The 27,770-nt window shown below is 41.0% G+C and overlaps 1 protein-coding gene across 2 annotated transcripts in view; it reads right to left on the bottom strand.

Moving 5' to 3' along the window:
• Positions 1–27,770, bottom strand: part of XRCC5 (X-ray repair cross complementing 5) — an 85,638-nt gene that overhangs the window by 36,334 nt on the left and 21,534 nt on the right. For both annotated transcript variants that reach the window (XM_060410401.1, XM_004004914.5), the window contains exons 10-15: positions 25,782–25,844; positions 19,190–19,327; positions 18,011–18,101; positions 13,833–13,966; positions 7,741–7,937; positions 880–973 (exon numbers count right to left, since the gene is read on the bottom strand). In XM_060410401.1, coding sequence (XP_060266384.1) covers positions 880–973; positions 7,741–7,937; positions 13,833–13,966; positions 18,011–18,101; positions 19,190–19,327; positions 25,782–25,844 — 717 coding nt within the window. The remainder of the gene's footprint in view (positions 1–879; positions 974–7,740; positions 7,938–13,832; positions 13,967–18,010; positions 18,102–19,189; positions 19,328–25,781; positions 25,845–27,770) is intronic.

The following is a 27,770-nucleotide window of genomic DNA, read 5'->3' as shown; positions in this document are numbered from 1 at the left end:
TCTCTGCCACGCTGTATGGCACTTTCTGATCATGCCTGTGTCTCTCAACTTCTGATCTCAACCTTAATTAATAGGGGCTAAATTTGAGCTCAAGGGGGAGAAGACAATGGGATTCTATAAAGGCTGGTAAATACTGGTACAAAAGTACTTGGATTTCCAGTCTGCTCTAGTATAACATCAGAAGAGCTCCGAGAATAAAAAAGGTCATGATTTTTTTTCGCCTTTACTATAAAGATATTGCACTAAAATCCAAATAATTTTTTAGACATTCAGTTTTTCTGTAGCATTGCTTTTTCAGGAGGGGAAAAGGCACGCCCTAATACTAGCTACCCTTTCCAGTCTTTCGGCTAGTAGTAAAGAACATAAGATTCACTGATTCAAAAAAATGTCACTTAAAATAAGGCAATATGTTCAAGTTCCAAAAACCATTCCGTTAAAGATCTCAAGTGTCAAAGGATACATGGTTTGGAGAAACCCTAAACTAGTGAGTTGTACATCAGAAAGGAAACGAGACTTATACTCTTAAAGCTAATATACTTGGAGATAAGATGCCTATCACTAAGCCCCCACTTATCCTACCATTGTGACTGAACAGAAAGCTGCAAAATGAAGTCACCAGAAAAACTTTTACCTAAGTGATGTGTCATGCTCTATACAGTGCTCTATGTATTGATACTACATATCATATAAATTATCCTATAGGTGATTCATTGACAATAATTAAAAGAAGAAAGGAAGAATGTGGGATGGACAAACATGGCTTATACACTGAAAAGACCAGAGAAAGTGCTACATTAAAGGACTAGCAGAAATTGATGCCAACTCCCCAAGTCCCAACTTTCCCAAAAGAGGCGAGCACAGCAGGGAAGTTCCGCTCACACAGGTGACAGTGCCTTCGGCCAGACTGGAGACACTGAAGCGGGCTTCCTCCTCCTCGGTCTTCAGTCTTTTACAGGTGGGTCCCTCTTCATGACTGGAAAAGAAGTAAATGGCTTTTTCCTCCCCTTAAAATAGAACGAATACAAAACCCAGAGTGCTGATGTGAAAAGTATCAATTTATTTTTAAAGAATCAAAAACAAGTAGCCACACTTAGTCTTCCTTTACAAGCAGCTGCCTCCCCTTCCCAGCCTCCAAGCTCCTGACAAACCAACCAACTACAGCGGGGCCTGGGCTTTAATTAGCAGTCGCATCACAAAGCCGTTTCAAAAGATGAAACTGCAAGTATAGGAAATGGAAACTTCACATTTCAGCACAAAACCCATTTACCCTTTGGCTATTATTTGCTGGTTTCTACCTGAGAATTGATAGCTAGTAATATTAGCTTTCCAGATACACAGAAGACCTTTGTGTCTAATAATCTATCTTCTTCATCATGTATGTGAGAGTTTTATAAGCTCCTACTTACAGGTGTCAAAACTTACTAGACAATCCTTAATTAAATGTGCAAGAGCATGGTCTTAAAGAAGTCTTAAACTATAAAAAACCACTTTCAAAAGAAAACTTTTAATGTGTTCCTTTATAAACCTAATTGTGTTTTGTGTAATATGCTAAGAGAGTGCAAAAGCATCTGTGTGATAAGGGAACGATGACTCCAAAGAAGTGTATCAAACATCTTGCCTCAAGCAACAGGCTGGCTTTAACAGGCTGCCTTAAAGTCGAGAGGAGGTCAGGTTAATTGCAAAGGAGAAGAAAGATCCAAAGACTCTGCCCGTAATCTTACTTAAGCTACAGAACAGACAGACATGAAGATTTTTCTCCCAGACAAATAGTCAATCTGGGGGAAGAGAAGCTGCCAAGAAATGGCTGAATGAGAAGGGAAAATAGTAACCAAGAACTACGATTCTAAATGGAATGTTTTTATTCAAAAGCCCAACTTCCAGACAGTAAGGCTTGAAGAGGTTATCTTAAAAGTAAAGCAAAGAAAAATATGACAGAAGTTAGCTTATTCAATAATATTTCAATAATGAATCTCCTCTTCCAGCCCGATGAAAGAACTAAAGTCATCCTTACAGTCTTATAGACACGAATTAAAAGTTTTACTAGTTGACATCTTTCCCATTTACCACTTGCCTTCTTCCCTTTGAGAAGTGAAGAAAAGATAAGGGGTGAGTCATTCAGAGCTCTTTCCTTCAAGCAGAATAAACAAACACGCAAAACCCTGCTGACGAAAACAAGGGAAAATGCACAAACCTGAGGAGGCATGAAATTCTATCAGAATTTGAGTTCTTTAAAAAAAAAAAAGTCACAGCCACTTTAGTTAATCTTTGCCAGCTCTTCCCAAGAGAAAGATAACAGGGTTCAGGGAAAATCTACAGATTAAAAACATCCAGACTCTAGTCTCAGTTTTTGCTACTGGCTAGCCCTGGAGTTTTATACCTTCTTGAAGGTACTGACTCTGTATTAATTTTTGTATGTTTAGAGTCTAGTAAGTGACTGTCCTCTCTGAGCTTCAGTTTGTTCCTCAGGAAAACACCAAGATGAAAAACACCATGCATACATCGACTATTCGCATTTTCTCTTCCAAAAGTACAAATTAATTTATACAGTAGCATTAAAGAGCGTTAAACACACAGAGCTAAGTTCTGTGAGAACACAAGGTCACATCACATGGAAGAATTTCTCCAACCCTCCCAAATAAGATTCTAGGGAAGGAAGAAATAGAAAAAACATACATACCAATTCTCCAGAACTGGGCAGATAAAGGCCAGTCCGGAAGAGAGCAGGAAACAGTAAAAACACATTTAATAATCTCAAGATTAAATCACTTAACAGGATTAATGAGAAATTTACAAATATTAAACCCGTAATGTCTATCTGAAGTGGGAAAGTGCAATGACTCTCATCCCCAAGTTATCTAAGAACGAGCTGAGCCCTGGAAAGTACACATCATCCAGGCAAGGTCACGGCAGACACACAAGCGTTAACAGCTGCTGCGTCTGGATGCTGGGGCCCTAGACAGTTTGTTGCTTTCTCTCCTTTTCTCATTTTCTTTCATATATCAGTATATACCTTGTAGTTCATTTACAAGTACATATACCTTAGTTCATTTACTCTTAGGCTCTAGGTTCTAAAATTTGTAACCATTAGCAATCTTTATTTTATATAGAAAACTAGGAAGTAGACATCTGCAAATTATCTGTCCTATCCCACTATTCTGCAGCAGATTAGCAAATTTTATGTATATAGACTCTTATAATCTGTAAGGTTGGAGAAGGAAATGGCAACCCACTCTATTCTTGCCTGGAAAGTCTCATGGACAGAGGAGCCTGGTGGGCTACAGTCCTTGACATCATAGAGGGTCAGACACGCCTGAGTATCAGCACGAGAACACATAATCACCACCTTCAAGATGTTCAGTCAAATAAGAAAGATAATATATAAACAGGCAATTAACAAAATATTGTGGTAAGCAGTGCATCTCTTTGAGAGAATAGCGAGAGGCTGTATTGGGCTGGGGCATGAGGCACAAGCTGGGAAGTAGTGAGAGATAAAGATAGAAAATATCTAAACTGTAGGCATAAAAACTTTGAGGACAGAAAGTGGTTCTCCAGTTAGTAAGACAGATACTTCTTTTCCTTCTGTGTATCTGGGTTTTCTCATTTGTGTAACAGAATTTGACCTGAAGCTGAAGGTAATGGAAAGCCAGGAGAGCAAAGGTTTTTAATCAAGTATCCAAGAAGGACATCAAGGAATTTGTGACCACCCAAAATTATATGCAAAATTTATTATGTTGGGGCATTTTCCTGGGGAGATGGTTCATAGCTTTTATTAGAAGATAAAAGGGTCCGTCACACACAAACACACACTGATGAAGAATCACTGCATTAGAGAATTTTAAGCAAGGGAGTGATATGATCAGATTTGTTTTCTAAAAAATCACTCAGATAGCAGATTGCAGAATGAACTGGAAGGGGAAGCCTGGAATGGGGGAAATTGGCCAAGGGGGTTATATCAGTAAAGCAGCCTAAAGTGAAGCCGACATAAAAGCAATGGCAGTGGGCAATGCTGGGAAGAACTAACCTTTTTTAAAAATAAACGCTCACCATCAATCATGATGCCAAGCGTTTGAGCTAGCTATTATAAACTGTCCTCTTACAAATGAGCAAAGTCAAGAGTCAAAAGGGCCTGACCTTGTCTTAAGCACACAGTAAGGGGTCCACAGCTAACTTTTAACTACTCTCCTAAAAGGCAGGTATTTGTTATCACAGCTTGGCATAGAGCAACTTGCTGATTTTGACCACTATTAAAAAGAAATGCTTGAGTTTTGTTCCAGATCTATCTGACTCTAAAATCAATGCTATTAGCCACTATACTAACCTGAAGTGAAAGGAGTGAACTTGAGGTAAATCTAATACAACCTGGTAAACCAATTAGATGTGGAAAGTGAAGAAAAGGGATGACTCCCTAGAAGAAATTAGGTGTCATTCACTAAAAAACTGAAAATAATAACATGAAGAGGGGGGCTGAAAGGAGTGTGGAAAGAGAAAGAATGTGATAAAGTAATTTCTGGACATATTGACCTTGAGTTATTTGCAGACAGTTAAGATCCAGTGGATAAGATCCAGTGGATAAGATGGAAATATTTTAGGATAGACAGGTGTTCAGTTATTTTTGAAGACCCATATGTGAAATAATTAAGGTTTTAGGATGTGCAACACAGTATAATCCTTGAGAGTGTAAGCTCTGGGGTCGAACTACCACGTTTAAATCCTCACTCTAACACTTAACCAGCTGTGATCCGAAGCAAGTTTCTTATCTTCTCTAAGCTTCAGGGTCTTCAGCTTTAAGATGGAGTAAATAAAAGAACCTACTTCATAGGGCGGCCAGGAGGATCCAAACAGATAATACACGTAAAGCTCCCATAAAATACCTGTATCCAATAAATGTCAGCCCTTTCAGAGAAAGAGACCTACGAAATATCAACCTGAAAGACTCATGGGGAAAGAAAAGCCGCCCCAGAGGAATCTGAGAGGGAGCTGTCAAAGGTTTAGAAGAAAAGTCTGGAGAAGCTGAAGTTAAGGAAGATATATGAATTTCAAGAGGGAAAGAATAACTGACAATGTCAAGTGTTACAAAGAGGTCAAGTAAGAAAAGGACTGCCAAGCTTAAGCAAACCTGGCAGCGAGTGTCTTTCAGGAGGCCAGGTGCAGGGATGTGGTGGAGGCATAAGCCTGGGCCAACAAGTGCTGGGAACAGCAGCAGTGTGAGCTGTTCTAATAAGCCTGGCTGTGGAAGGAAAGAAGATGATAACAGGTAGTAATTAGAGGGAGGAAACTGAGAGGATTATTTCATTTTCTTTTAGAGGAAAGAAATAAAAATGTTAATGTGTGGAGGGAAGGGGGTTGGTACAGAGGGAGAAGCTGAAGATTACAGAAGGAAGGAAGGAAGCAATTATTAGTGGACTGAAAGGTACCAGATAGGATGGAAGACGGCATCCTAGGACACAAGTGAAAGGATTAACTTGGGACAGGATGTGGTACTCTCCTCCACTGAGACAGGATGAAAGGAAGTGAAGGCAGATAGATGTTTTTCGGTAAGATGGGCTGGAAAACCGAGGCGTTCTGACCTATTATGGGCTTCTATTTTTTCTTTGAAATTACCATCGTCATCATGGAAATATGCACCCTGGATACAGGGACGTCGAATATACAAAAAATTATAGCTTTTTGTAAGCAATCTCTCTTTCCCTTAGGGAGACCCCCTCTAAAGCTGATTGGGGTTTAATGATAAAAACTGAGAGTGTCTAGAACCTTGCAGAAGGGACTGAGTCATTCCTGAATATACGAGGTGCTCGATAAATACTTGTTACATGTGTCGTTTCTGCAGTTCTTAAAAACTAAGATTTCTGAGAAGGAAGACTAGAGCCGTGGAGTGTGAGTAGGTGTGTGTGAGCAAGATTATTCTCTGGTCCCAGGCAGCTCACCTGGCTGGGTGGCACACCGAACCTTTATGGGAGCAAAGAACAAGCAGGGATCAAATCACAGAACAACAGTCTTCAGGCTCTGGGTCTCAGTGGTATGTTTTTTTGTTTTTTTTTTAACCAGCTAATTTACATTTTAATCAACAGGAGGAGTGGGAAATGGCCCATTTCCTTCCCACAACACACGAAGGTAATCAAGATCATGAAAGAGAGCTTTACAACAGAGAGAGAATAGCCATATGACTGTTGGGAGGCGACAGCAGCGCTGTCGTGGGAAGAAAAGGACTCAGAGTTTTATTGACTGTTCTGAGACGTGAGGAATCCAGAAGTAGTTGAAGGTAGCAGAGGGAAAGAGGGTTTTTAGCGACAGTCTTCTGATGTAGAAAAAGGCACAGCAGACTAAAGAGAAACACAAAATTCTCCAGATGTGTTAGAAATGCACACGATAGAATCTTTAAACCCTAGGATTTTTTTTTCCCCCAATTCTGACCAAGCTTGAGGTAGTAGCCTCTAAAAAGCCACAGAAAATGCAAAGATGTCTTTTTAACTTGTAAGATAATTCACTGAATTAACACTTTACAGAACCCTGTGAAGATTTCTGGAAATTACTCAATACTGCTCCAATCAGGTACTGACAAATGAAACTTTGTCAATAATGACACAGCTGTGGGAAGGAAATCAAAGAAAAAGGAAAAAAAAAATTGTGATCTAAAAAATAATTGTGATCTCAGCATACAACCTACAAAAACGAGTAGATCATTTTGATGTGGGGGAAAAGTTACCAATAATCAGACCAAAACCTGGTGAAATCAATCTTATCAGTTCAGTTCAGTTGTTCAGTCCTGTCTGACTCTTTGCAACCCCATGAATCGCAGCACGCCAGACCTCCCTGTCCATCACCAACTCCCGGAGTTCACTCAGACTCACGTCCATCGAGTCAGTGATGCCATCCAGCCATCTCATCCTCTGTCGTCCCCTTCTCCTCCTGCCCCCAATCCCTCCCAGCATCAGAGTCTTTTCCAATGAGTCAACTATTCGCATGAGGTGGCCAAAGTATTAGAGTTTCAACTTTAGCATCATTTCTTCCAAACAACACCCAGGGCTGATCTCCTTGCAGTCCAAGGGACTCTCAATGTCATACACCCAAATAACTCTGGATAAGAACAGCCTAAGGTTTGTTTGTGTTCTGCTTTGAATGGAAACTGATATAATTCTAAACAGACTCTGATGTGTGAGAAAAAGCAATAGCTACCCGAAAGCTTGATGTAAGGGCATGAAAACCATTTTAAATCCTTAAACTGTAACTACCTCACTAATGGTATAACCAAGCACATCAACCCGGTAACAGCACAGCTGCAGACGGCCAGGTTTCTCATTCTCCTCCCAATTTTCCTTCCAAAAATCTCACTGATATTCTCCTGAGAGCCTACCTCCAAAATAAAAAGCTTGATGATTTTCACCCCTCTCCTCTCATCCCCAGTACCTTACTTTAAAAATGGTAAAATTTAGTTGCAGATATTTAAAGATCGTTTATCTTCATATATATATATATACACACATATATACATAATTCACTAAGAATCTGACGTGGATCAAAAAGTCAACAACCCCAAAGGCAGCTCTAATTTCTAGAAGCACAAGCAGGATAAAACATATCCATGCTGGATTTCCAATGCAAGGCTCAAAAAGCATGAGTCTTCTTTCTCCCACTTTTGTGATTCTACAAACCCAGGTTGCAATCCTTAATGACAGAGCCCCTCTAAGACCACCACCAGTCTTCTGGGCTCCAACCTCACACACAACTCCATTGAGTACTTACTTATCTTGGAAAAGGTCCTGACCAGTCACTTGGTTCTTTTTCTTGATGACTTCCGTCAGAGGGAAGAGGGTCTTTATTTTGGAGACAGGAACCTGACCCTTAGCTGTCACCTCGGTGGGGGGATCCAGCATACTCAAAATGTGTTGCTGAATGGGGGGCAGAGGCTCCTGGGGATGGAGAGCTCTGTGCAGCAGACACTGTGGAAGAGGAGTAAGGACTGTGAAACGGAGACATGGTCACCACACACAGCTGACCAGTGATCCTCCATCTGTAGCTTGGGAGGGCTACAAGATTCCTACCACTAGTGAAAGACAGCAAAGCAGGCAGACCCAGAACCGCCCTGCTTAGCAGGACGCTGGTAATGTCTAAAAGCAACCATAAAACAGATCCCAGCCTAGCAGCACCGTCAGCTGACACCCTCCTGGAAAAGAGCCTCATCCCACAAAAAGAGTCCGCTGCTCTGGCTTCCTGAAGGATATATGGGGTTTCCTCAGCCTCTGATAATTTGGGAGTATAACCTTTCAGCTATAATCCTTTTACCTCCCTTCAGCATGCTGTGCTTTCTCCCTTGTACCATCTTAGAAAACAACACAAGCTGGATGAATCAGGTGCTAAAGGGTAGGTGCTCAGTGAGTCCCAGGAATACTGTGCAAGAAATGACACCAGAGGTCTCTCTCAAACCTCCCCAAGTCATCCTCTCACTTCCATCCATCTCTACCACAGCACTCTTGTCCAGGCACCTGCACCCCTCCCACAGCCCCTTTCTAACTGGTCTTCCCATGTCCACCCTCATGGCTCTCCTGCCTGGAGCCAACCATAACAGAGCCGCTGACTGCCTCTCTCCTCCTTACTCACCACAACCCAACTAGCCTGGGCTCCTCCTCCTCCACGCAAAGACTAGCTCTCTCCAGACTTTAGGTCCCATGTGTAAGGCTCCCTCGGCCTCTTCTGCCTTCCCTTAGATCTCAATGGAGCTGGCCCTTTTAAAATCATTCTGTTCTTTGCTCACTTATCACCTCTTCTGACAGGCTTCCCCTGACACTCTATGAAGGAGAACTTTACCCTCATTTTACCACCCAATCATTCTCTATCGTGAACTTGATCTTATATTTTGTACAGTATTTATCATTATCTAAAATTACCTTATCAACCTTTCAGTTTACTTATTACCTCCACTTTCCCCCTGAAAGTAGAAACACTGCTGGCCTTATTTACTGCTGAATCCCAAGTGCTGAAAATGGCACCCCAACATGATAAGCACCTAACAGATACTGGCTGAGTGAATACGGTGCTCTTCTTCAGAACTCCAGCCGTTGACAGAGGTTTCAGGAAGCTGCACCAGGAGTGGGGCCAAGGTCAAGGCCAAGGTCAAGGCCAGGACAGGTTCTCCATTGCTCACACAAGTGGAAACCCAGACAGCAGGCCACTTCCATTCAATCACTGATAACTGCTCTCAGACTAGGAAGCCAGGCCTTGGCAAAGTACTGTTATCTGCCCAGAAAAGTAAATACTCTAAAAGGAACACAGGAATGTCATCAAAGAATGAAGTAACCATTTAGGAAAAAAAAGAAAAAGTGAAACTTATGAATATAGTGATGTTTTATCCCCTTGCTAGAGGATAATTACAAAATTAGGCTGGAGAACAAAACTCCTATTCCCACTTTTTTAAACAATTTATATGTTAGTAACTGTGAAGAAAAAAAGCAGGGAACTGAATAGCTCCTACAATTTTAAAATTACTGTTTCATACCACAAAGTATATATGTATTGTTTTTCCTACCCTGTCGAAAATGGAAGCTAGACTTCTTAGTTCTAAAAAAATAGATACTTGGGCGTAAGTAGTAAATATCATCACAGTCAATATTCTACAAATTAAGAAAACCCCAAGGTAGGAATTAAATACCAATTTCCTCTGGAAATTTCATGTACTGCTCCCTGATTTCAACAGACCAACCCCAAGCCTTCCTTCTCCTATTAAGTTCATTGTTTCAGAGTCCTGATTCCCTTTTTCCTGATTACTTTCCCTGGTGCATCAATGACATTGGGCCTGTTTAATGCACAGCAAAAGGGGAAACCAAAAAAGATCTCAAACTCTGTGAATCTACCCTGACCTTCTCATGAATAATTTACAATTCACCATGCTCTCCCTCAGGTCAGTCATTAAAATACCTAAAACAATTTAGAAAGCCCTAAAGAAGTAAGCAGAAATCCAGCACCCAACACAGCACACTACCTCTCAAATACTCTGGGAGATTCTAGCTGTGACATTTTTGGGGAAAGAACTGTGAATTCTAGGCAATTCTTTCAAATAGTATCATTATCCTTAAGTCAGTAATAAGGAACCCACAAGTGATGTTCAAAACCATCAAACTCATGTTTTCTCAAAGGTCACATTTTAAATAAGGCTCAGTAGGGTAAAAACTCAATTAAAAAAAATCAATTTATTTTAAAAAAAAAAAAAAAAAACAGGTTATGAGAAAGTGACTCTTTTCAGTAGCCAAGACACTGAGATCTCAGTCCTCAGTCTACTTAATTTCTCCTTTAAGCAATTATTTTCCTTTATGTGATTTTTACAATTTGAAAAAGACTAGGCAATGGCACCCCACTCCAGTACTCTTGCCTGGAAAATCCCATGGACGGAGGAGCCTGGTAGGCTGTAGTCCATGGGGTTGCAGAGAGTCAGACACAACTGAGCGACTTCCCTTTCACTTTTCACTTTCATGCGTTGGAGAAGGAAATGGCAACCCACTCCAGTGTTCTTGCCTGGAGAATCCCAGGGACAGCGGAGCCTGGTGGGCTGCTGTCTCTGGTGTCGCACAGAGTCGGACACGACTGAAGCGACTTAGCAGCAGCAGCAGAAAAAAAAACAACAACAACAACTTCAGGCCACATGGCTAGATCGTAAGTTACTAATATGTTGATTTTAGCAACCAAGTACCAATTATTTAAAAGGCAGTAGTAACTGTACACTTGACAAAGGGTATTTTTCTGCATTTCTTTCTAAAGTTAGAATTAAATTAACTCCTCCTGCCAAGGAGTTCATTACTAACGTCTCCTCCCTTCTGCCCTCTACTCCCAGCTCATTCACCCTTAGTTATAAGACATTATAACTAAGTTATAAGTTATAAAAGAAAAAAAAAAGTTATAAGTTATAAAAGGAAAAAAAAAAAAAGAAAAGTCCTCCTGGGCCCTACCTCCTCCTGTCCTGTAGCTTCCTGGTTCCTCTCTCTCTTCCCCTTCATCAGTGCGGCTTTCTCCTCTAGGCTCTGTAACCTGGCTCCTGCCCCATCACTCCACTGCCACCGGGTGCTTGAAGTCATCAGACATCACTACAAACCCCAGAGGCCCTTTGCCTGGCTCAGCTCTCTTCACCACTGCGCAACGTCTGACTCCAACACCCTTCTAGTTCTTTCTGCCTCTCTGAGCTTGTGGGGGGCGGCAGGCGGGGGGAGTAGGAGCACTGATTAGCAGCCTTCCCGTCTCTCCCCAGTGGTCCAATCACACTGGTGTTCAGGACTTCATTCTCTGCCCTCGTCACTCAGCATTCTCCCAGGTGACATCATTCACTTCTGCTTCTGTCTCAATGAGGAGGGCTCTCAAATGTATAGACATTCAGTCCTGAAGGCTCTCCTGGGCTTTGCACCCCTATCTTCAACTTCCCCCTGAGTGTCTGTACTGGAATAGCTGACAGATAACTCAAACTGAACACCTGCAAGAATACATGTACTACCTTTGCTATCTGTTCGTTCTATATTCCTTATCCTAATTCATGGTGACATCACCCCAAGTCAGGATTCCGTCTTCTTCAATTTCTATTTCTCATCAGCCACCACCCAACCCCTTAAATTCTATCCACTCTAGCTTCTCAATTTTCTCTTTTCTACTCTCTGTCACTGCTGTAACTCAAGTCTTCCTAGGGGCCACTGCAGGTCTCCTAACTGGTCTCTAGCCCATCTCCCGTGCCACCATCAGACCTATTTTCTAAAATGCACGTCACCTGCCTACTGACAACAGCCTTTACTGATTACCCACTGTCTATGGGACAGAAACCCAAACTACTGGTTCTTCATGACCTGCCTGCTACCTGCCACCTTTCCCATTGTTCTCCCGTAGAGCCTATTTCCCAGCCAAATGGAACTCTTTGTGGATCCCTAAATACATCACACTTCTTGTGTTCTCGTTTTTCCATGTGCTACTTCTTTTGCCTGGCATGCTCTCATCACATCACCCATCAGGTTTATTCCCCCATGAAATCTTCCTAACTCACTCACTTGCAAGAATCTCTCCTTCCTCTTATTCCCATAGCATTTTGTACCCCACCACTGTTGAGCCTATGAATTTTACTCCTCTACTCTCTATTTCTCTCTTCTCTCTAGTCTCTTTCACTCCTCTGGAGGAGTCCTTTCAAGTGAGTTTCCAGTATCTCCAGCAAATGATACACTAGGAGTACCCAATATTTGTTTTAGAAAAAGTGAATTCAATTTATAAATACCCCAGTAATGATATTTCTTTATACAGATAAGCCATATTAAAAACTCACCCCCACAAAAGAAAACAAAGTTAGCAGGTTGTAAAAATCAAAGTTGCCAGTTCTTAAAGCTTTAAAAGATAACAATGCCTGCATTTATGGCTTGCATCTGTTCAACTGATCCAACAAATATTTGTTGAAGATTATAGTACCCACCCTTGATAAATCTACCAAGTATTAGAAGTTCCTATTTTTTCACCACAGTGACCTATTTTTGCAAGCTTTCCATACTAACTAATCTATTTCTCCCTTCTCTGTCAAGTGGCAACAGCCATTTGTCAAAAGCAGCAGGTCTTGAAGTCCACCTGTCAAAGACAGCAAAGGAATTTATACAAGTAATCTATACTTGATTATACTTAGAATACAAAAGTACTTACTGAGTCAAAGCCTGACCTGTTAAGCTTCACAGTACTGATTTTAGAACAAGAGTTTTTTTTAAAGGAAGTTTAAAGGAAATCGCCTAGTATCAAAACACTAGGCAGCTTCTTTTGAGTAGAAGAGCCCATAAAATCATAACAGGCCCTAACATGGACTTGAATCAGTTAAGGATGCTTTGAGAAATGAGTCAAAGGGACAATCAATGGACCCCCAATACGAAGACTCCACTCCCACCTCCCTGCCTCTCCCCACCTGTCGTAAGAGTAGGCCCTCCACTCCCTTCGGGGAGAAGCTGCTGATGACTTTCTACACCTTTGTGGGGTTCAGAGATGTCTATGTCCTGCTGTCGCCAGGTTATTCCAGGACTGGGACCAACCTTTATCACTGGTCCATTCCTCCCCTTCCATCATATAACTCAGCTCCCTTACCAAGCTCCCAGTTTCCTTTAATCCAGTCTCCATCTTCTAATTCCTTTGGACCAAGATTCAGAAATTAAAATTTTTCTTAAGTTACTATTTAATCAGTTCATACTATAACCTCTCTATCTGACTTCTAACACTTCTGCTCAGTCATGTCCGAGTCTTTGCAACCCCATGGACTGCAGCCTACCAGGTTCCTCCATTCATGGGATTTTCCAGGCAAGAATACTGGAGTGGGTTGCCATTTCCTTCTCCAGGAGATCTTCCCGACCCAGGGATTGAACCCTGGTCTCCCGCATTGTAGGCAGATGCTTTACCATCTGAGCTATCAGGGAAGTCAAGGTTATACACTACACAGTCCCTAAAAACTCCCCTACTATTTGAATATTAAAAAACAAGGAAAAGTCTCATTCACATAAAACACAGGAGGAAACTGTTAAAATATATATATATACATTTATATGTATATATAAAAGAATCTGCTTTTTATTTTGCCCTCCTAATTAAGACACAAAACCAAAAATCTAGCCTTCTCCCAGAAAAAAATATTTAAGAACATCTGAACTTTACTTCTTTCTTTCTAAAAGTTCAGAAGATTTTTTTAATCACTTTTCAGTAGGAAGAGAAAGGTGTTAAACTTTCATTAAACAGAGCAACTGAGCTCTTGATTTGACTTGAACCAGCCAATTGCCCTAACTTTTCACTCTCTCTTTCATCTAAAAAAAAAAAAAAAAAAGTCTATGATTGGTTCATCTTTCCTCTCTCACCTGAAACAGTCTCTGGAATTGAGGATTTGGGATTTTGCTGGTTGGAAATAAGTCTTCAATGGTGCCCTCCTCTTCATCTTTCTGCACCAAGCTCATGGAGTCAATCAAAGCATCAACAGCACTCAGCTGTGCCTCTAAGACAAGGACAGACAAAGCAGCAAAAAGAAGCAGTGATTAGTTCCATTAGTCTCCCAAACAAATGCCTTCCATTCACAGATGTTCACGGCAACATTGGCAGGATAGACAGTCCTGGCCCTGCCAAAAGCACTCTCCAGTTATCTAAGTCATTTAACCTAAGCCTGTTTTCTTACTGGCAAAGAGAGCTATTTAGAACAGCTGGTCTCTTAGGTACTTCCGAGGTCTACCAATTGATGAACTTCTGACAACGGGTTATCTATCAAAAGTGCTCTAGAGGAATGCACCACAGTCAAAGAAAACCCACCTTCCATATGGTAATTCAAAATATTGGCTATTTATGGAAAAAGTGAAGTGTCAGTCACTCAGCTGTGTCTGACTCTTTGAGATCCAATGAACTGTAGCCCATCAGGCACCTCGGTCCATGGAATTCTCTAGGCAAGAATACTACACTGCCAGTTCCTTCTCTAGGGGATCGCCGCCACTCAGGGATCGAACTCAGGTCTCCTGCATTGCAGCAAGACTCTTTACTGTCTGAGCCACCAGGGAAACCCTCGAGTTGACATTAAAAAAACTAGTGACGGGCAAAGGAGAAAAACATTAAAAACATTCCTTTGGTAATGAAACATCAGCTTTATAAGGATTTAACATAACCTGTATTGGAGTATACCAACTTAACAGGAAGACGTCATTGGACCAGAGGGAGGGGATTATTTTACAAGTTCTCAAGGCAGACAGAGTTCTTTCCTCTCACAAATCTCACGGCATTAATCACATAGACCTGCACGCATATCTTTTTTTAACTGAAGTAGAATTGATCTACAACATTTCATTAGTTCCAGGTGTATAATGAAGTGATTCACTATTTCTGAACATTACAAAATCACCAACATAATAAATCTAGTTACCATCTGTCACCATACAAAGTTATTACAATACAATTGACTATATTCTAGTAGTCATATATGGATGTGAGGGGTGGACCATAAAGAAAGCTGAGCACTGAAGAATTGATGGTTTTGAACTGTGGTGTTGGAGAAGACTCTTGAGAGTCCCTTGGACTGCAAGGAGATCCAAGTGGTCAATCCTAAAGGAAATCAATCCTGATTATTCATTGGAAGAACTGATGCTGAAGCTGAAGCTCCAATACTTTGGCCACCTGATGCAAGGAACTGACTCACTGGAAAAGATCCTGATGTTGGGAAAGACTGAAGGCAGGAGGAAAAGGGGATGACAGAGGACGAGATGGTTGGATGGCAACACCAACTCAATAGACACGAGTTTGAACAAGCTCCAGGAGTTGGTGATGGACAGGGAAACCTGGTGTGCTGCAGTCCGTGGGGTTGCAAAGAGTCAGACACAACTGAGTGACTGAACTGACAGACTGGCTATATTCGCAATGTGAGAAGTGTTTTATCCCTGTGACTTATTTTGCAACTAAAAGTCTCTACCTCTGGTCAGTCTCGCCTGTTACACTCATCCTCATATTCTACTTCCCTCTTGCAACCCCAGTGTGCTCTCTGTGTCTATGAGTCTGTTTCTGCTTTGTGTGCTCATCTGTTTTTTAGACTCCACATCTAAGTGAAATCATACTGTATTTCTCTCTCTGTCTGACTTATTTTACCTGGAATAATACTGGGTTGGCCAGTAAGTTTGTTCAGGTTTTTCCATAAAATGTAACCGAAAAACCCACCCAATATACCTTCTAGGTTCATCCATGCTGCAAATGGCAAGATTTAATTCTTTTTTATAGCCGAGTAATACTCCACTCTGTGTGTGTGTGTGTGTGTGTGTGTGTGTGTGTGTGTGTGCGTATCACATCTTCGTTCATTCATATACTGATGGACATTTAAGTTGCTCCCATATCTTGGCTGTAGTAAATAACGTGGCAATGAACATAGGCATACATATATCTTATTTTGAGTTAGTGTTTATGTTTTCTGTGGGAAAATATTAGGAATCAGAAGTGCTGGATAGTATGGTAAAAATTTAATTTTTTGAGAAATTTCCATACTGTTTTCCATAGTAGCTGCACCAATTTACATTCTAACAACAGTGCACTGGGTTTCCCTTTTCTCCATATCCTCAGGAGCATGTTATTTGTTGTCATTTTGATGATAGCTATTCTGACAGATGTGGTTCTAACTTGCACTGCCCTGATGATTAGTGATGTCAAGCATCTTTTCATGTGTCTGCAGGACATTCATATGTATGTCTTCTTTGGAAAAATGTCCTACAAACATGTCTTACCCCACTCCAGGCAAATTCTAAGGATCTTTGAGAGCAGAAACATGGTGTTCTCTTCTTTATGTCTGTCAGATGCCAGATAGAAAGCAAGTTCTTCCCAGTAAAAATCTACGAGGTCAATAAAAATGGCAGAGCCCAAAGCAACTCTCCCCAAAATGCTTCTACCTAAACTACCACAAGGAACTTTCATTCTGCTGATTCATATGGCAGTTCAGCTGTTAAAAAGCTGAAGTGCTATTTTGGGATCATTCACAGCCACTAGGCAAAAGGCAGAAAAGAGTAAGCAGTTCCTCAGAGTTTATTATACTTCTGTTCTTCACCTTTCAAACATCCCTTTCAGACAGCTACTACAAAAGGAATGAGCATACAGACATTTATCATGAGACATTTCTGTTCCATTTTTTCACTTTCTAATGGAGGTTTCAGGCACCATCTCACACTGACGGCTGCAGGGTCCACCTGGCAATAAGAAGGAGGTGGTAACTGTGTGGGTGAATATTCAGCGATTTCCATCTGCTACTCCAGGCTAGTATCAGGCCAGACCACGCTGGCCTCACACACCCTTACATAAATGTTGACTTGGGAAATATGTCAAACAGCTTTAATGATCTGTTTTTCCAATGGAGCAAATGCAAACAAAAGTGTCAACTCACAGGAAATTAATCAACAGATCGAAAAGTAATGTTTTCAATCCCGAGTGATTTATATCTATTAGGTTCTCTCTCAACAAAGTTCTCTTTTTTAAATGTTCTTCTCATTTAAAGTTTGGAATTATCAAGAGGAAAAGACTGAATATTATAGTACACTGGCATCTTCTACACATTCAAGTCCATGCCTGACTCTACATGGTGGATTTGATTCTTGGCTCTTCTCCCACACCCTGCTCCCAACATACAGAGAGCACCCAGTTGTGAACTCACTTCACAGCTCCCTCATCCTACACCAAGGCAGATTTAAAGTTGTCAACTAAAACATCTATTCATCATTCTGTGTTCTTTTTGGTACATTCCCTATTTCAGCCCACTATTATATCTTATGGTAATTGTCTTAAACTGTGAGGTTTACGGAAGACAGGATCTATGTGTGTAAGAATCACTGTATGTAGCATCCTGACATCTGCAGCCAGATGCTTAATAGAGGCCTCTTCTCATTAAGCTCCTGGCAATAAGGAGCAATAGGACGTGGACTGAAAATGTGAACTAGGAAGAAAGGGCAAAGAGAAAAGTATGGTTAAAGTTACATTATATTTTATGTAGGACACCAGTCACAAGTTTGATACTATGTGTCAATTCACTGCACCAAAAGACAAATCCTCTGCTCATAATTAGAGAATGTACATCCATTTCCATTAAACTGCTCCCTAGACACAACCTCTAAGTCAGAAGGCGGATGCTGGAGAATGTTTGGAACAAACCTATCCCTACTATTGGGGAAAAAAATCACCTTCCATCATCACCATATACCACTGTGATTGGAATCCAACTACAGTTGACTCTCGAACAACATGGGTTTGAACTGTTCTGATCCACTCACATGTGGATTACAAGTAAATACGTACATTTCTATACAATCTGAGATTGGTTGAATCCACAGATACAGATCTGTGAATACTGAAGGCCCTGTAAAGTTATACATGGATTTTCAACTTGAGGGGGAGTACCCCAAACCTCTTCAGTGTTCAAAGGTCAACTATAATCCCACCCTGTGAAATCCTAGCCCCCAAACATGACTAAAGACAGGTGGTTTCCCCCAGTCTGTTTAGAGCAAATCAGTGAGCAAAATGGAAATAAACTCACCTGTGGGAGTGCATTTCCTGTTATTTTTCAAGGATGAAAACATGTACTGGCGCAAATCTTCCATGAAAGGCAGCTGTATGTACACTAAACACTAGTGAGAACAGTGGAGATAAAAACAGAGACGACTGAATTAATGGAAAAATTTAAAGCTGATCCCAAATGCTGTGAAAACGGCTCAACAGAAGGATTTAAAGAACCAGAAGGCAAAAGTATAGGACATGGAGAGTGACGTGCTCTGATCTCTGCTATTAGCCGCTGCTGTTGTTCAGTTGCTCAGTTCAGTTGTGTTCGACTCCTTGCGACCCCATAGACTGTAGCCCACTAGGCTCCTCTGTCCATGGGATTTCCCAGGCAAGAATACTGGAGTGGGTAGCCACTTCCTTCTCCAGGGATCTTCCTGACCCAGGGACTGAATTCGTGGCTCCTGCTTGGCAGGTGGATTCTTTACCACTGAGTCACCTGGGGAGCCCTGTGATTAGCTGTATACAACTGCAAACAGTACAAAAATAGTAAATATAAAAGAAATGCTCAAAGAAAGACTATCAGAAATCTACAAAATGCATTACCAACACAACAAATGAGAAGGGTCAAGGTGACTGGCAGGCTGGCGTGGAAGTCAGGATGCCTGCCTTCTCTTCCATTTCTGCCACAGTGAGTTCTCTGAGACACAGGAAATGGCAAGGAATCTAGATCTGTATTTTCAACAGGACAACCCTAAAAAACGTAAATTCAGCAGGATCACAAGAAAAGCACACCCTCAGCCTTTATCCATAGTAAAGACTATTGTAAAAAGGGAAGTAATCTGTATTCCCTTGAGGTTCTGAGACGTCAGGAAGGATGAGAATGGAGAGGAAGTCACTGGATTGGGCAAACGGTAAGTCACAGTCAACCTTTACTAGCTGTTTTATTAGGAAGCTCCTTGTACACTGTCGTAATTTATGTTCTTTCACTGCAACTGAAAGTGTGATTCCCAGACCAGCAGTCTCAGCATTAGGTGGGAGGGGGTGAGAAATGCAGAAATTCAGGCAACTCCCGTCCCCAGAGCTACAGAATCAGAATGTACATTTTTACCAGATCCCCTCAGTACCTCCCATGCACATGAACAGTTGAAAAACACTGTTTAGAACAAAGCAACTGAAGGGAGAAAATTAATATGAATAAAAGACTTGCAGGTTCTACCTCATATGTGTCCTTGATCAAAGGGAAAGCCACGCCAACTTGAGGATTAGTTCTTTGGTCGTAAGCATATCGAACCACGGCCACCATGTCTAATTCATCCAAAGCATGAATCAGGGAGGAGAGGGCAACTGCCGCTGCCTAGTAAGAGAGATGTCTGTGTTAACATGATGTCCAACATGTGAGGATTTTCACAACACAACCAAATACTTGTAAGATTGCTATCCACTTTCTCCCTGTTTCGGATATTAAATACCCCTCCATCCACTTGAAAGCTACACTGTACACATTTGCATTTGACCACATTTACTGTACCTCTTCAGGAACTTGATTATATTCTCTTTGTCCTTCAACTTTCCTCCTCCTCTGAATTTATACCTAACTCTAAACAAAATTTTTCTTTGCCCCTCTCCACGAATTACTATTTGTAACCCTCTTTTCCTTCATCTTTAAATTTCATGAAATAATCTTGTTTCACCACTTAGAACACAATTATTCTTCAATCTAAACCAGCTACGTAGCCATTTCCTTCCGGAAACTACTCTGAAGTGCCGTGATCTCCAAGTTGCCGAAGTCTTAGTCTCCATTCTGTTTGACCTTTCAGTAGCATCTGGCCATTGCTCTTTCTCTACACTTTCTCCTTCTTTGGCTTCAGAAGCAACACTCTCCACTAGTTTCTACCTTTGTGGACCACTATTCCCCCAGCTCTTCTCGTCTTCCAATCTTGAAATTCTGCTCTTGGCCTTTCTCTCCTCCTTTCACTCCAAAAGAACTCTACTTTGGTGACACTTTCTTTCATCCAGTCCCATGAGTTGATGAATCAAAAATCTGTATATTCAGCTTTAAAACTCCTAAGACCTAGACTTACACAGTCTACTAGTTGATGGATAACTTGTCCAGTTATACCTCTGGTATTTCAAGCTGTCCATGACCGAAACAGTTTAGTATCCCTCCCCTCTTCTCCACCTGTACTCCCTACTTCTACAAACATCACTTCCAAATGAGAAGCCCTAAAGTTATTGATAAGGCCTCCCTACTGTCCTTCAAGTGTTCATCAAGCTCTACAAATTCGACTTTTATGCCATTTTTCAGATTCTATCCGCCCTGTTCCATCACGGTGTCCCCTGTTCCGAAAGCTATGTCACTCTCTTCTATAAAAACCTCCACAGGCACCTCTTTCTCAGCCTCGGCAGAGCAGATCATTATTCACAAGCAAGTCCTGTGCTTTCCCGCCCCAGTAGCTTTTTCCATGTACAATTTCTCCTCACTGGAATGCTCTCCCCAAATCTCTGGCTCTCAAGCTTTGAACCCATCTTCAAGAACTGGCAAAATGACAAGCTCTCCATTTCAGATCTTCTTTGCTAAGCCCTCCCCCTTTTCTCCCTAACCTCTCAAACACTTTGTATTTTTCTCAGGGGCCAAAGCTAACCTCCATCAAAGTTAGCTATGTATATTCCCATCTCCTCCACAAAATACATGATGATATCAACACCTTGCCATCAAAATCCTCTACAGATGTCATGAAAGAGTGATTACCTTTTCAGTTCAAGGATTATTAACTTAGTGCCTACTCTTGGCTAAGTACTGTCTTCAGTTCAGTCGCTCAGTCATGTCCGACTCTTTATGACCCCATGGACCGCAGGGACTAGGCCTCCCTGTCCATCAACAACTCCTGGAGTTTACCCAAACCCATGTCCATTGAGTCAGTGATGCCATCCAACCACCTCATCCTCTGTCCTCCCCTTCTCCTCCTGCCTTCAATCTTTCCCAGCATCAGGCTCTTTTCAAATGAGTCAGCTGTCCGCATCAGGTGGCCAAAGTACTGGAGTTTCAGCTTCAACATCAGCCCTTTCAGTGAACACTCAGGACTGATTTTCTTTAGGATTGACTGGTTGGATCTCCTTGCAGTCCAAGGGACTCTCAAGAGTCTTCTCTAACACCACAGTTCAAAAGCATCAATTCTTTGGCACTCAGCTTTTTTTACAGTCCAACTCTCACATCCATACATGACTACTGGAAAAACCATAGCCTTGACTAGATGGACCTTTGTTGGCAAAGTAATGTCTCTGCTTTTTAATATGTTGTCTAGGTTGGTCATAACTTTCAAGGAGTAAGCATCTTTTAATTTCATGGCTGCAATCATCATCTCCAGTGATTCTGGAACCCAAAAAAATAAAGTCTGCCACTGTTTCCAGTTTCCCCATCTATCTGCCATGAAGTGATAGGACTGGATTCCACGATCTTAGTTTTCTGAATGTTGAAGTTTAAGCCAACTTTTTAACTCTCCTCTTTCACTTTCATCAAGAGGCTTTTTAGTTCTTCTTCACTTTCTACCATAAGGGTGGTGTCATCTGCATATCTGAGGTTATTGATATTTCTCCTGGCAATCTTGCTTCCAACTTGTGCTTCTTCCAGCCCAGCGTTTCTCATGATGTACTCTGCACAGAAGTTAAACAAGCAGGATGACAATATATAGCCTGACGTATTCCTTTTCCTATTTGGAACCAGTCTGTTGTTCCACGTTCAGTTCTAACTGTTGCTTCCTGACCTGCATATAGGTTTCTCAAGAGGCAGGTCAGGTGGTCTGGTATTCCCATTTCTTTCAGAATCTTCCACAGTTTATTGTGATCCACACAGTCAAAAGGTTTTGGCATAGTCAATAAAGCTGAAATAGATGTATTTCTGGAACTCTCTTGCTTTTTTGATGATCCAGCGGATGCTGGCAATTTGATCTCTGGTTCCTCTGCCTTTTCTAAAACCAGCTTGAACATCTGGAAGCTTACGGTTCATGTACAGGTTCAAGCCAGGCTTTGTTGAAGCCTGGCTTGGAGAATTTTGAGCACTATTTTACTAGAGTGTGAGATGAGTGCAATTGTGGTAGTATTAGCATTCTTTGGCATTGCCTTTCAAACCACACAGCGGCCGAGATGCCATCAGCAGGGATGCCGCTGCTACAAGCAGAGGAATTCAAATCCCGCATCTACTGCTTGCTAGGGCCGCCATATTGCCAAGTACTGTTTTAGGCACTCTAAGAAACAAAATGTGTGTCTCTGCTCTCACTGAACTAATTCCCTCTTGACAAGCAGAAATGAGATGTGTACCAAGAACAGAATCTGTATATTCTAACAAGTCCCATACAAGAGACCATATCAGCACAGTGATAAACTAAAGAAGAGATTACTTCCAGTGTATCTGCAAGTTTTTATTTGGGTGTCTTTGATAGAACCAACTGGGATATTTAAAGAAGGAAGGACGGGGTCCCCAGTATCTGCTATAACACAACACTACACTTGTGGGAAGCTCAACTAAAGCTCTATTTCCTTTCCTTTCTCCTCTCCCCTTCTCTTCCACACAGTGAAAACCAGGACCTAAGTGTAGATTCTCTGTAAAAAAAAAAAATGCTAATAACCGAAGAAAATATTCTTAAAAAGGAATATTCCTAGAATATTTGAGTTGAAAACAAAAGTATTCATCTAGTTTGGCAACCCACATGATGAAGGACTTGCCTTTCCCACATATGACTGATGGAGACTCTGCTTAGAAACTTACAGGAATGGGGACTGGACCATCTCACAAGGAACCAATTCATATGGAGACAGTAATCCTTGTTGATAAAGTAATTCTTCATTGTGAACAAAACCACCATTTGTTGGTTCCAATTTACCCTCCGGCAGGAAGCAGAGTCTAGCTCCTGCTTCATATGATAACCTGCTAAGTATCTGAAGAAGGCTATCACATCCCTCATCCCTCCTACTTGCCTGCTACCTACGCAAGTTTCTCCATGTTATCTTTTACTGAAAATTTCTATATGAGTTTCTTTCTTCCTCAGCTTATCTCATTAAGCTCCAATTAGTTAATATTATTCTTTGAGTATGACATCAGAACTGACATCACAGAGTAGCCCTCTGCCGATAGTAGAAGAATTTTTTTCTTGAGTGACACAAAGTGACCCTGTGATCTACAGGTTCCGTATAAGGCTGGATGTGAACTATACAAGCCACAAGGCTGCCCTAACCTGAGCTAGCAAGTCTAGACAATGACATGTGCTAACATGGCTTTGTGACGTGACTTTTCTTACTCATACCCAGCAATCACACGAAGTGATCAAAATTTTCTTTGGGTAAAAGGACATTAAGCTGGAGTTAAAACTTCGGCAGAAGTCAAAAATGCAGTTGTGTTGACAACATATACTAGAACTGCATGGTTCCCAATAGGATTTGATTCAGGAGAAATCCATGAAGTAGGAGTTTCAAATCTGAGAAGTCACATACACCTACCGTGCATTAACAAATCCAACACTGAGTGGAAGCCAAGCATTTTCTTCTCTTAGTTTTACTGTTCTAATGGATACTGGCATATCCATTCACTATCGGCAGCCAGCTACCTTTCAGAGGTGAGGGAAAAAGGAGGACTAGATCCCTACCACCATCACCCAAACAAGCCTTCCACATCCAGTTTACCAGTTCCAAATATAAACAACTTCTGGAACTTGGAGACCTGTTTAAGTGGTCTGAAACAGACACAGGATGGTAAGCTTCCAGTTAACATCAAAACCTCCAAGGGAGTTCTGACTTGAAGACTGCGTAGAAATTATTTGTGGAGAGGGCAGCTGTGCACACAGGATGCAACACGCATGGGTTGTTAGTCAGAAACCAGCCTGAAAATAGAATCTCTTGAGATGCAGGAAGAGAATGAAAGGAAAGGGGCAAAGAGAATAAGACAAGTTTTTCAATGATGGAAGTAGTCCAGTGAGTAAGTGGATCTTCAGGATGCTTTGTTGCTGTTGTTTAGTTGCTCAGTTGTATCTGACTCTTTTCAAGCCCATGGACTGCAGCATGTCAGGCTTTCCTGTCCTTCACCAACTCCTGGAGCTTGCTCAAACTCATGTCCATTAAATCAGTGATGCCATCCAACCATATCATCCTCTGTCATGCCCTTCTCCTCCTGCCTTCAATCTTTCCCAGCATCAGGGTCTTTTCCCAATGAGTTAACTCTTCATATCAGGTGGCCAAAGTACTGGGGCCTCAGCTTCAGCATCAGTCCCTCCAATGAATATTCAGGATTGATTTCCTTTAGGATTGACTGGTTGGATCTCCTTGCAGTCCAAGGGACTCTCAAGAGTCTTCTCTAACACCACAGTTCAAAAGCATCAATTCTTTGGTGCTCAGCTTTCTTCACAGTCCAACTCTCACATCCATACATGACTACTGGAAAAACCATAGCCTTGACTAGATGGACCTTTGTTGGCAAAGTAACGTCTCTGCTTTTTAATATGCTGTCTACGTTGGTCATAGCTTTTCTTCCAAGGAGCAAGTGTCTTTTAATTTCATGACTGCAGTCACCACCTGCTGTGATTTGGGAGCCCAAGAAAATAAAGTCTGTCACTATTTCCATTGTTTCCCCATCTATTTGCCATGAAGTGATGGGACCGGATGCCATGATTTTAGCTTTTTGAATATTGCGGTTTAAGCCAGCTTTTTCACTCTCCTCTTTCACTTTCATCAAGAAGCCCTTCAGTTCCTTTTTCGCTTTCGCCATAAGGGTGGTATCATCTGCATATCTGATGTTATTATTGATATTTCTCCCTGTAACCTTGATTTCAGCTTGTGCTTCATCCAGTCTGGCATTTCCATGATGTACTCTGCATATAAGTCAAATATGCAGGGTGACAATATACAGCCTTGACGCACTCCTTTCCCAATTTTGACCCAGTCCATTGTTCCATGTCCAGTTCTAACTATTGCTCCTTGACTTGCATACAGGTTTCTCAGGAGGCAGGTAAGGTGGTGTGGTTTTCCCATGTCTTTAAGAATTTTCCAGTTTGTGGTGAACCACACAATCATAGGCTTTAGCATAGTCAGTAAAGCAGAAATAGATACTTTTCTGGAATTCTGTTGCTTCTTCTATGATCCACTGGATGTGGGCAATTTGATCTCTGCTTCCTCTGCCTTTTCTAAATCCAGCTTGAACATCTGGAAGTTCTCGGTTCATGAACTGCTAAAGCCTAGCTTGAAAAAGTTTGAACATTACTTTGCTAGTAAATGAAATAAGTGGACTTTGGCAGTTTGAACATTCTTGGCATTGCCCTTCTTTGGGGCTGGAATGAAAACTGACCTTTTCCAGTGCTGTGGCCACTGCTGAGTTTTCCAAATTTGCTGGCATACTGAGTGCAGTACTTTAACAGCACCGTCTTTTAGAATTTGAAATAGCTCAGCTGGAATTTCATTACCTCCACTAGCTTTGTTCAGTTCAAGCCAGCACTAAATGTTCTGCTTATGAAAATGAAAATATTAACCTAATGCCACACTTCCTGAACTTGTGACCATGAGATCCCCACATTAAATATATTTGCTCAAACGTTTTTGTTTTTAATATTCACCTGATCTCCAATTGCAGGACTATGGTCTCAGGCCTTGTGCTCATGCTATGACAAATTCATTTATTACTTCTCCATTTTCAAACCTAAAGGTCAGTGAATTTTCCCACTGCTGTTGCAAGAATTAATGTTATTTTAAACTATAAAAGCCCCAAACAACTCGCTTGAAATGATAATTCAATTCTGTGGCCCTGCCTCAAAGACCTATTGTCAACTCACCTCATCATCTTTTGCTGCAAAGACCTTTAGAACTTGATTTCCCATAAAATATTTCATGTGGACCTACACGAGGAAGTGAGGAAAAGAACTGGTTTACATTCAAAGTAAGGAACATATGAAACCATAATGCCACATGTTATTAAGAAATTCTATTCAAAATGCTCTTGCTGAAAAACATTCACAGGTACTAGAAACAACTTACTACTTGAGGTTCAAATAAATTAAAGACGATAAATGTAAAGTCAGATGAATAAGATTTAGCATAGATCAGATCATGAAGTCTCATAAGCAAAGTGGTTTGGACTTCATCCTAAGAGCAATGACGAAGCATTGATGAACTGCAGAGAGACTAGAGTACCATTTGTCCTTTAAATTACTTAACTAGCACAGCATCAGAGTCAAAGACAGACTAGAAAATGAATACTCAGAGTCCCTGATATTACAACCACCTGCATCTATCAACCAAGATCAGCATCTCTTTGATCTATGTCATCTTGAGCCCAGAGTTTCTAAGAAGGTGCCATAAGAGAAGTAATGCTCAAATATTTTTTCTGCACTCCCACCTCTAATGCTGAGAAATTGTGAGCGCTTTCACAGTAACAGCAGTTCAAGAAAACTGAGTCTCAAAGGTGTGGGGGTGAGGCCCATATAATCCACATACCCTCCATCTTCACATCCATTCCCCATCTGAAAACCATTATTTGAAGAAAGATGTGGGTAATTTTATATTTTCAGTCTGCTACATTTGTATAGATTTATTTGCCCTTTTATTAGAATCTGTAATAATTGATTGATTCAAGAACAGTTAATGATACCTTTTCCTAAGGCACCTAAATGACTTCTCAAAGGACAGTCAGACATTTGGGGAATTTCTGGCTTAATTCTTATCCATCCTATAATTAGATACCAAGAACACTGACAACTTGGAAGAAGACAAAGTGAAAAGTCTCTTGAAAATTTAAAAGAGTAATTCACAATTCAAAAAAAAAAAACAACAACAAAAAGTCCAATTTATATAATGAAAAGTTTCACACTAATTCAATCCAGAAATATTAGTGTCCCTCAATTTAAGGGAATCTGGAAAACTATGTGATCTCATTTATTTAAAGCTAATTACTAGTCTGTTAGAAGGTACATACGTACACTTTACCTTAGTTGCTATGGAAAACCCTTCTTGAGACACTGTGTATGCATTTGTTAACACAATACACAAAAGCAAGTATGTAAAAGCTAGACTATGCAAAAATGAGCCTGTCTATTGGTGCACAGATCACAGCTGATTAATGGCATAGCTTTAGAGTCAGAGAGACCTTGTTCAAAACCCATCTCTACCACCTTCTAACTGGGTCACCTTGGGCCTATTATCTAACAGTTCTGAACCTCAATTTCCTAAATATATAAAGTATGTACATGCACCTACCTAAGACCTACCTAAGCCCATCCTAAAGGAAATCAGTCCTGAATATTTACTGGAAGGACTGATACTGAAGCTGAAACTCCAATACTTTTGTCACCTGATGCGAAGAACTGACTCATTTGAAAAGAGCCTGATGCTGGGAAAGATTGAAGGCAGGAGGAGAAGGGGACGACAGAGGATGAGATGGTTGGATGGTATCACCGACTCAATGGACATGAGTTTGAGTAAATGCTGGGAGCTGGTGATGGACAGGGAGGCCTGGTGTGCTGCAGTCCATGGGGTTGCAAAGAGATGGATATGACTGAGCGACTGAACTGAACTGAACTGAAGAGGGTTATAATAAGAATTAAATGGGAATTTACACAAAATGCTTAGTATACTGACTGTAATATTGTAATCACTCAATAAATGGTAGTTATTTTGACTATTTCTATTGTATCTGTCTGATACTGTACTTAAGATAAAAATAACTTAAGAGCTTAACATCAAAAAAAGTTGATTTAGAAAATACTTCATGACTTAAAACTTCAGTTTAAGTGAATAAAAATCTCTTTAAATGGAATATGTACTTT

The sequence above is a fragment of the Ovis aries genome, chromosome 2, assembly GCF_016772045.2.
Source record: "Ovis aries strain OAR_USU_Benz2616 breed Rambouillet chromosome 2, ARS-UI_Ramb_v3.0, whole genome shotgun sequence".
NCBI lineage: Eukaryota > Metazoa > Chordata > Mammalia > Artiodactyla > Bovidae > Ovis > Ovis aries.
This window is presented reverse-complemented; position numbering and strand designations above follow the sequence as displayed.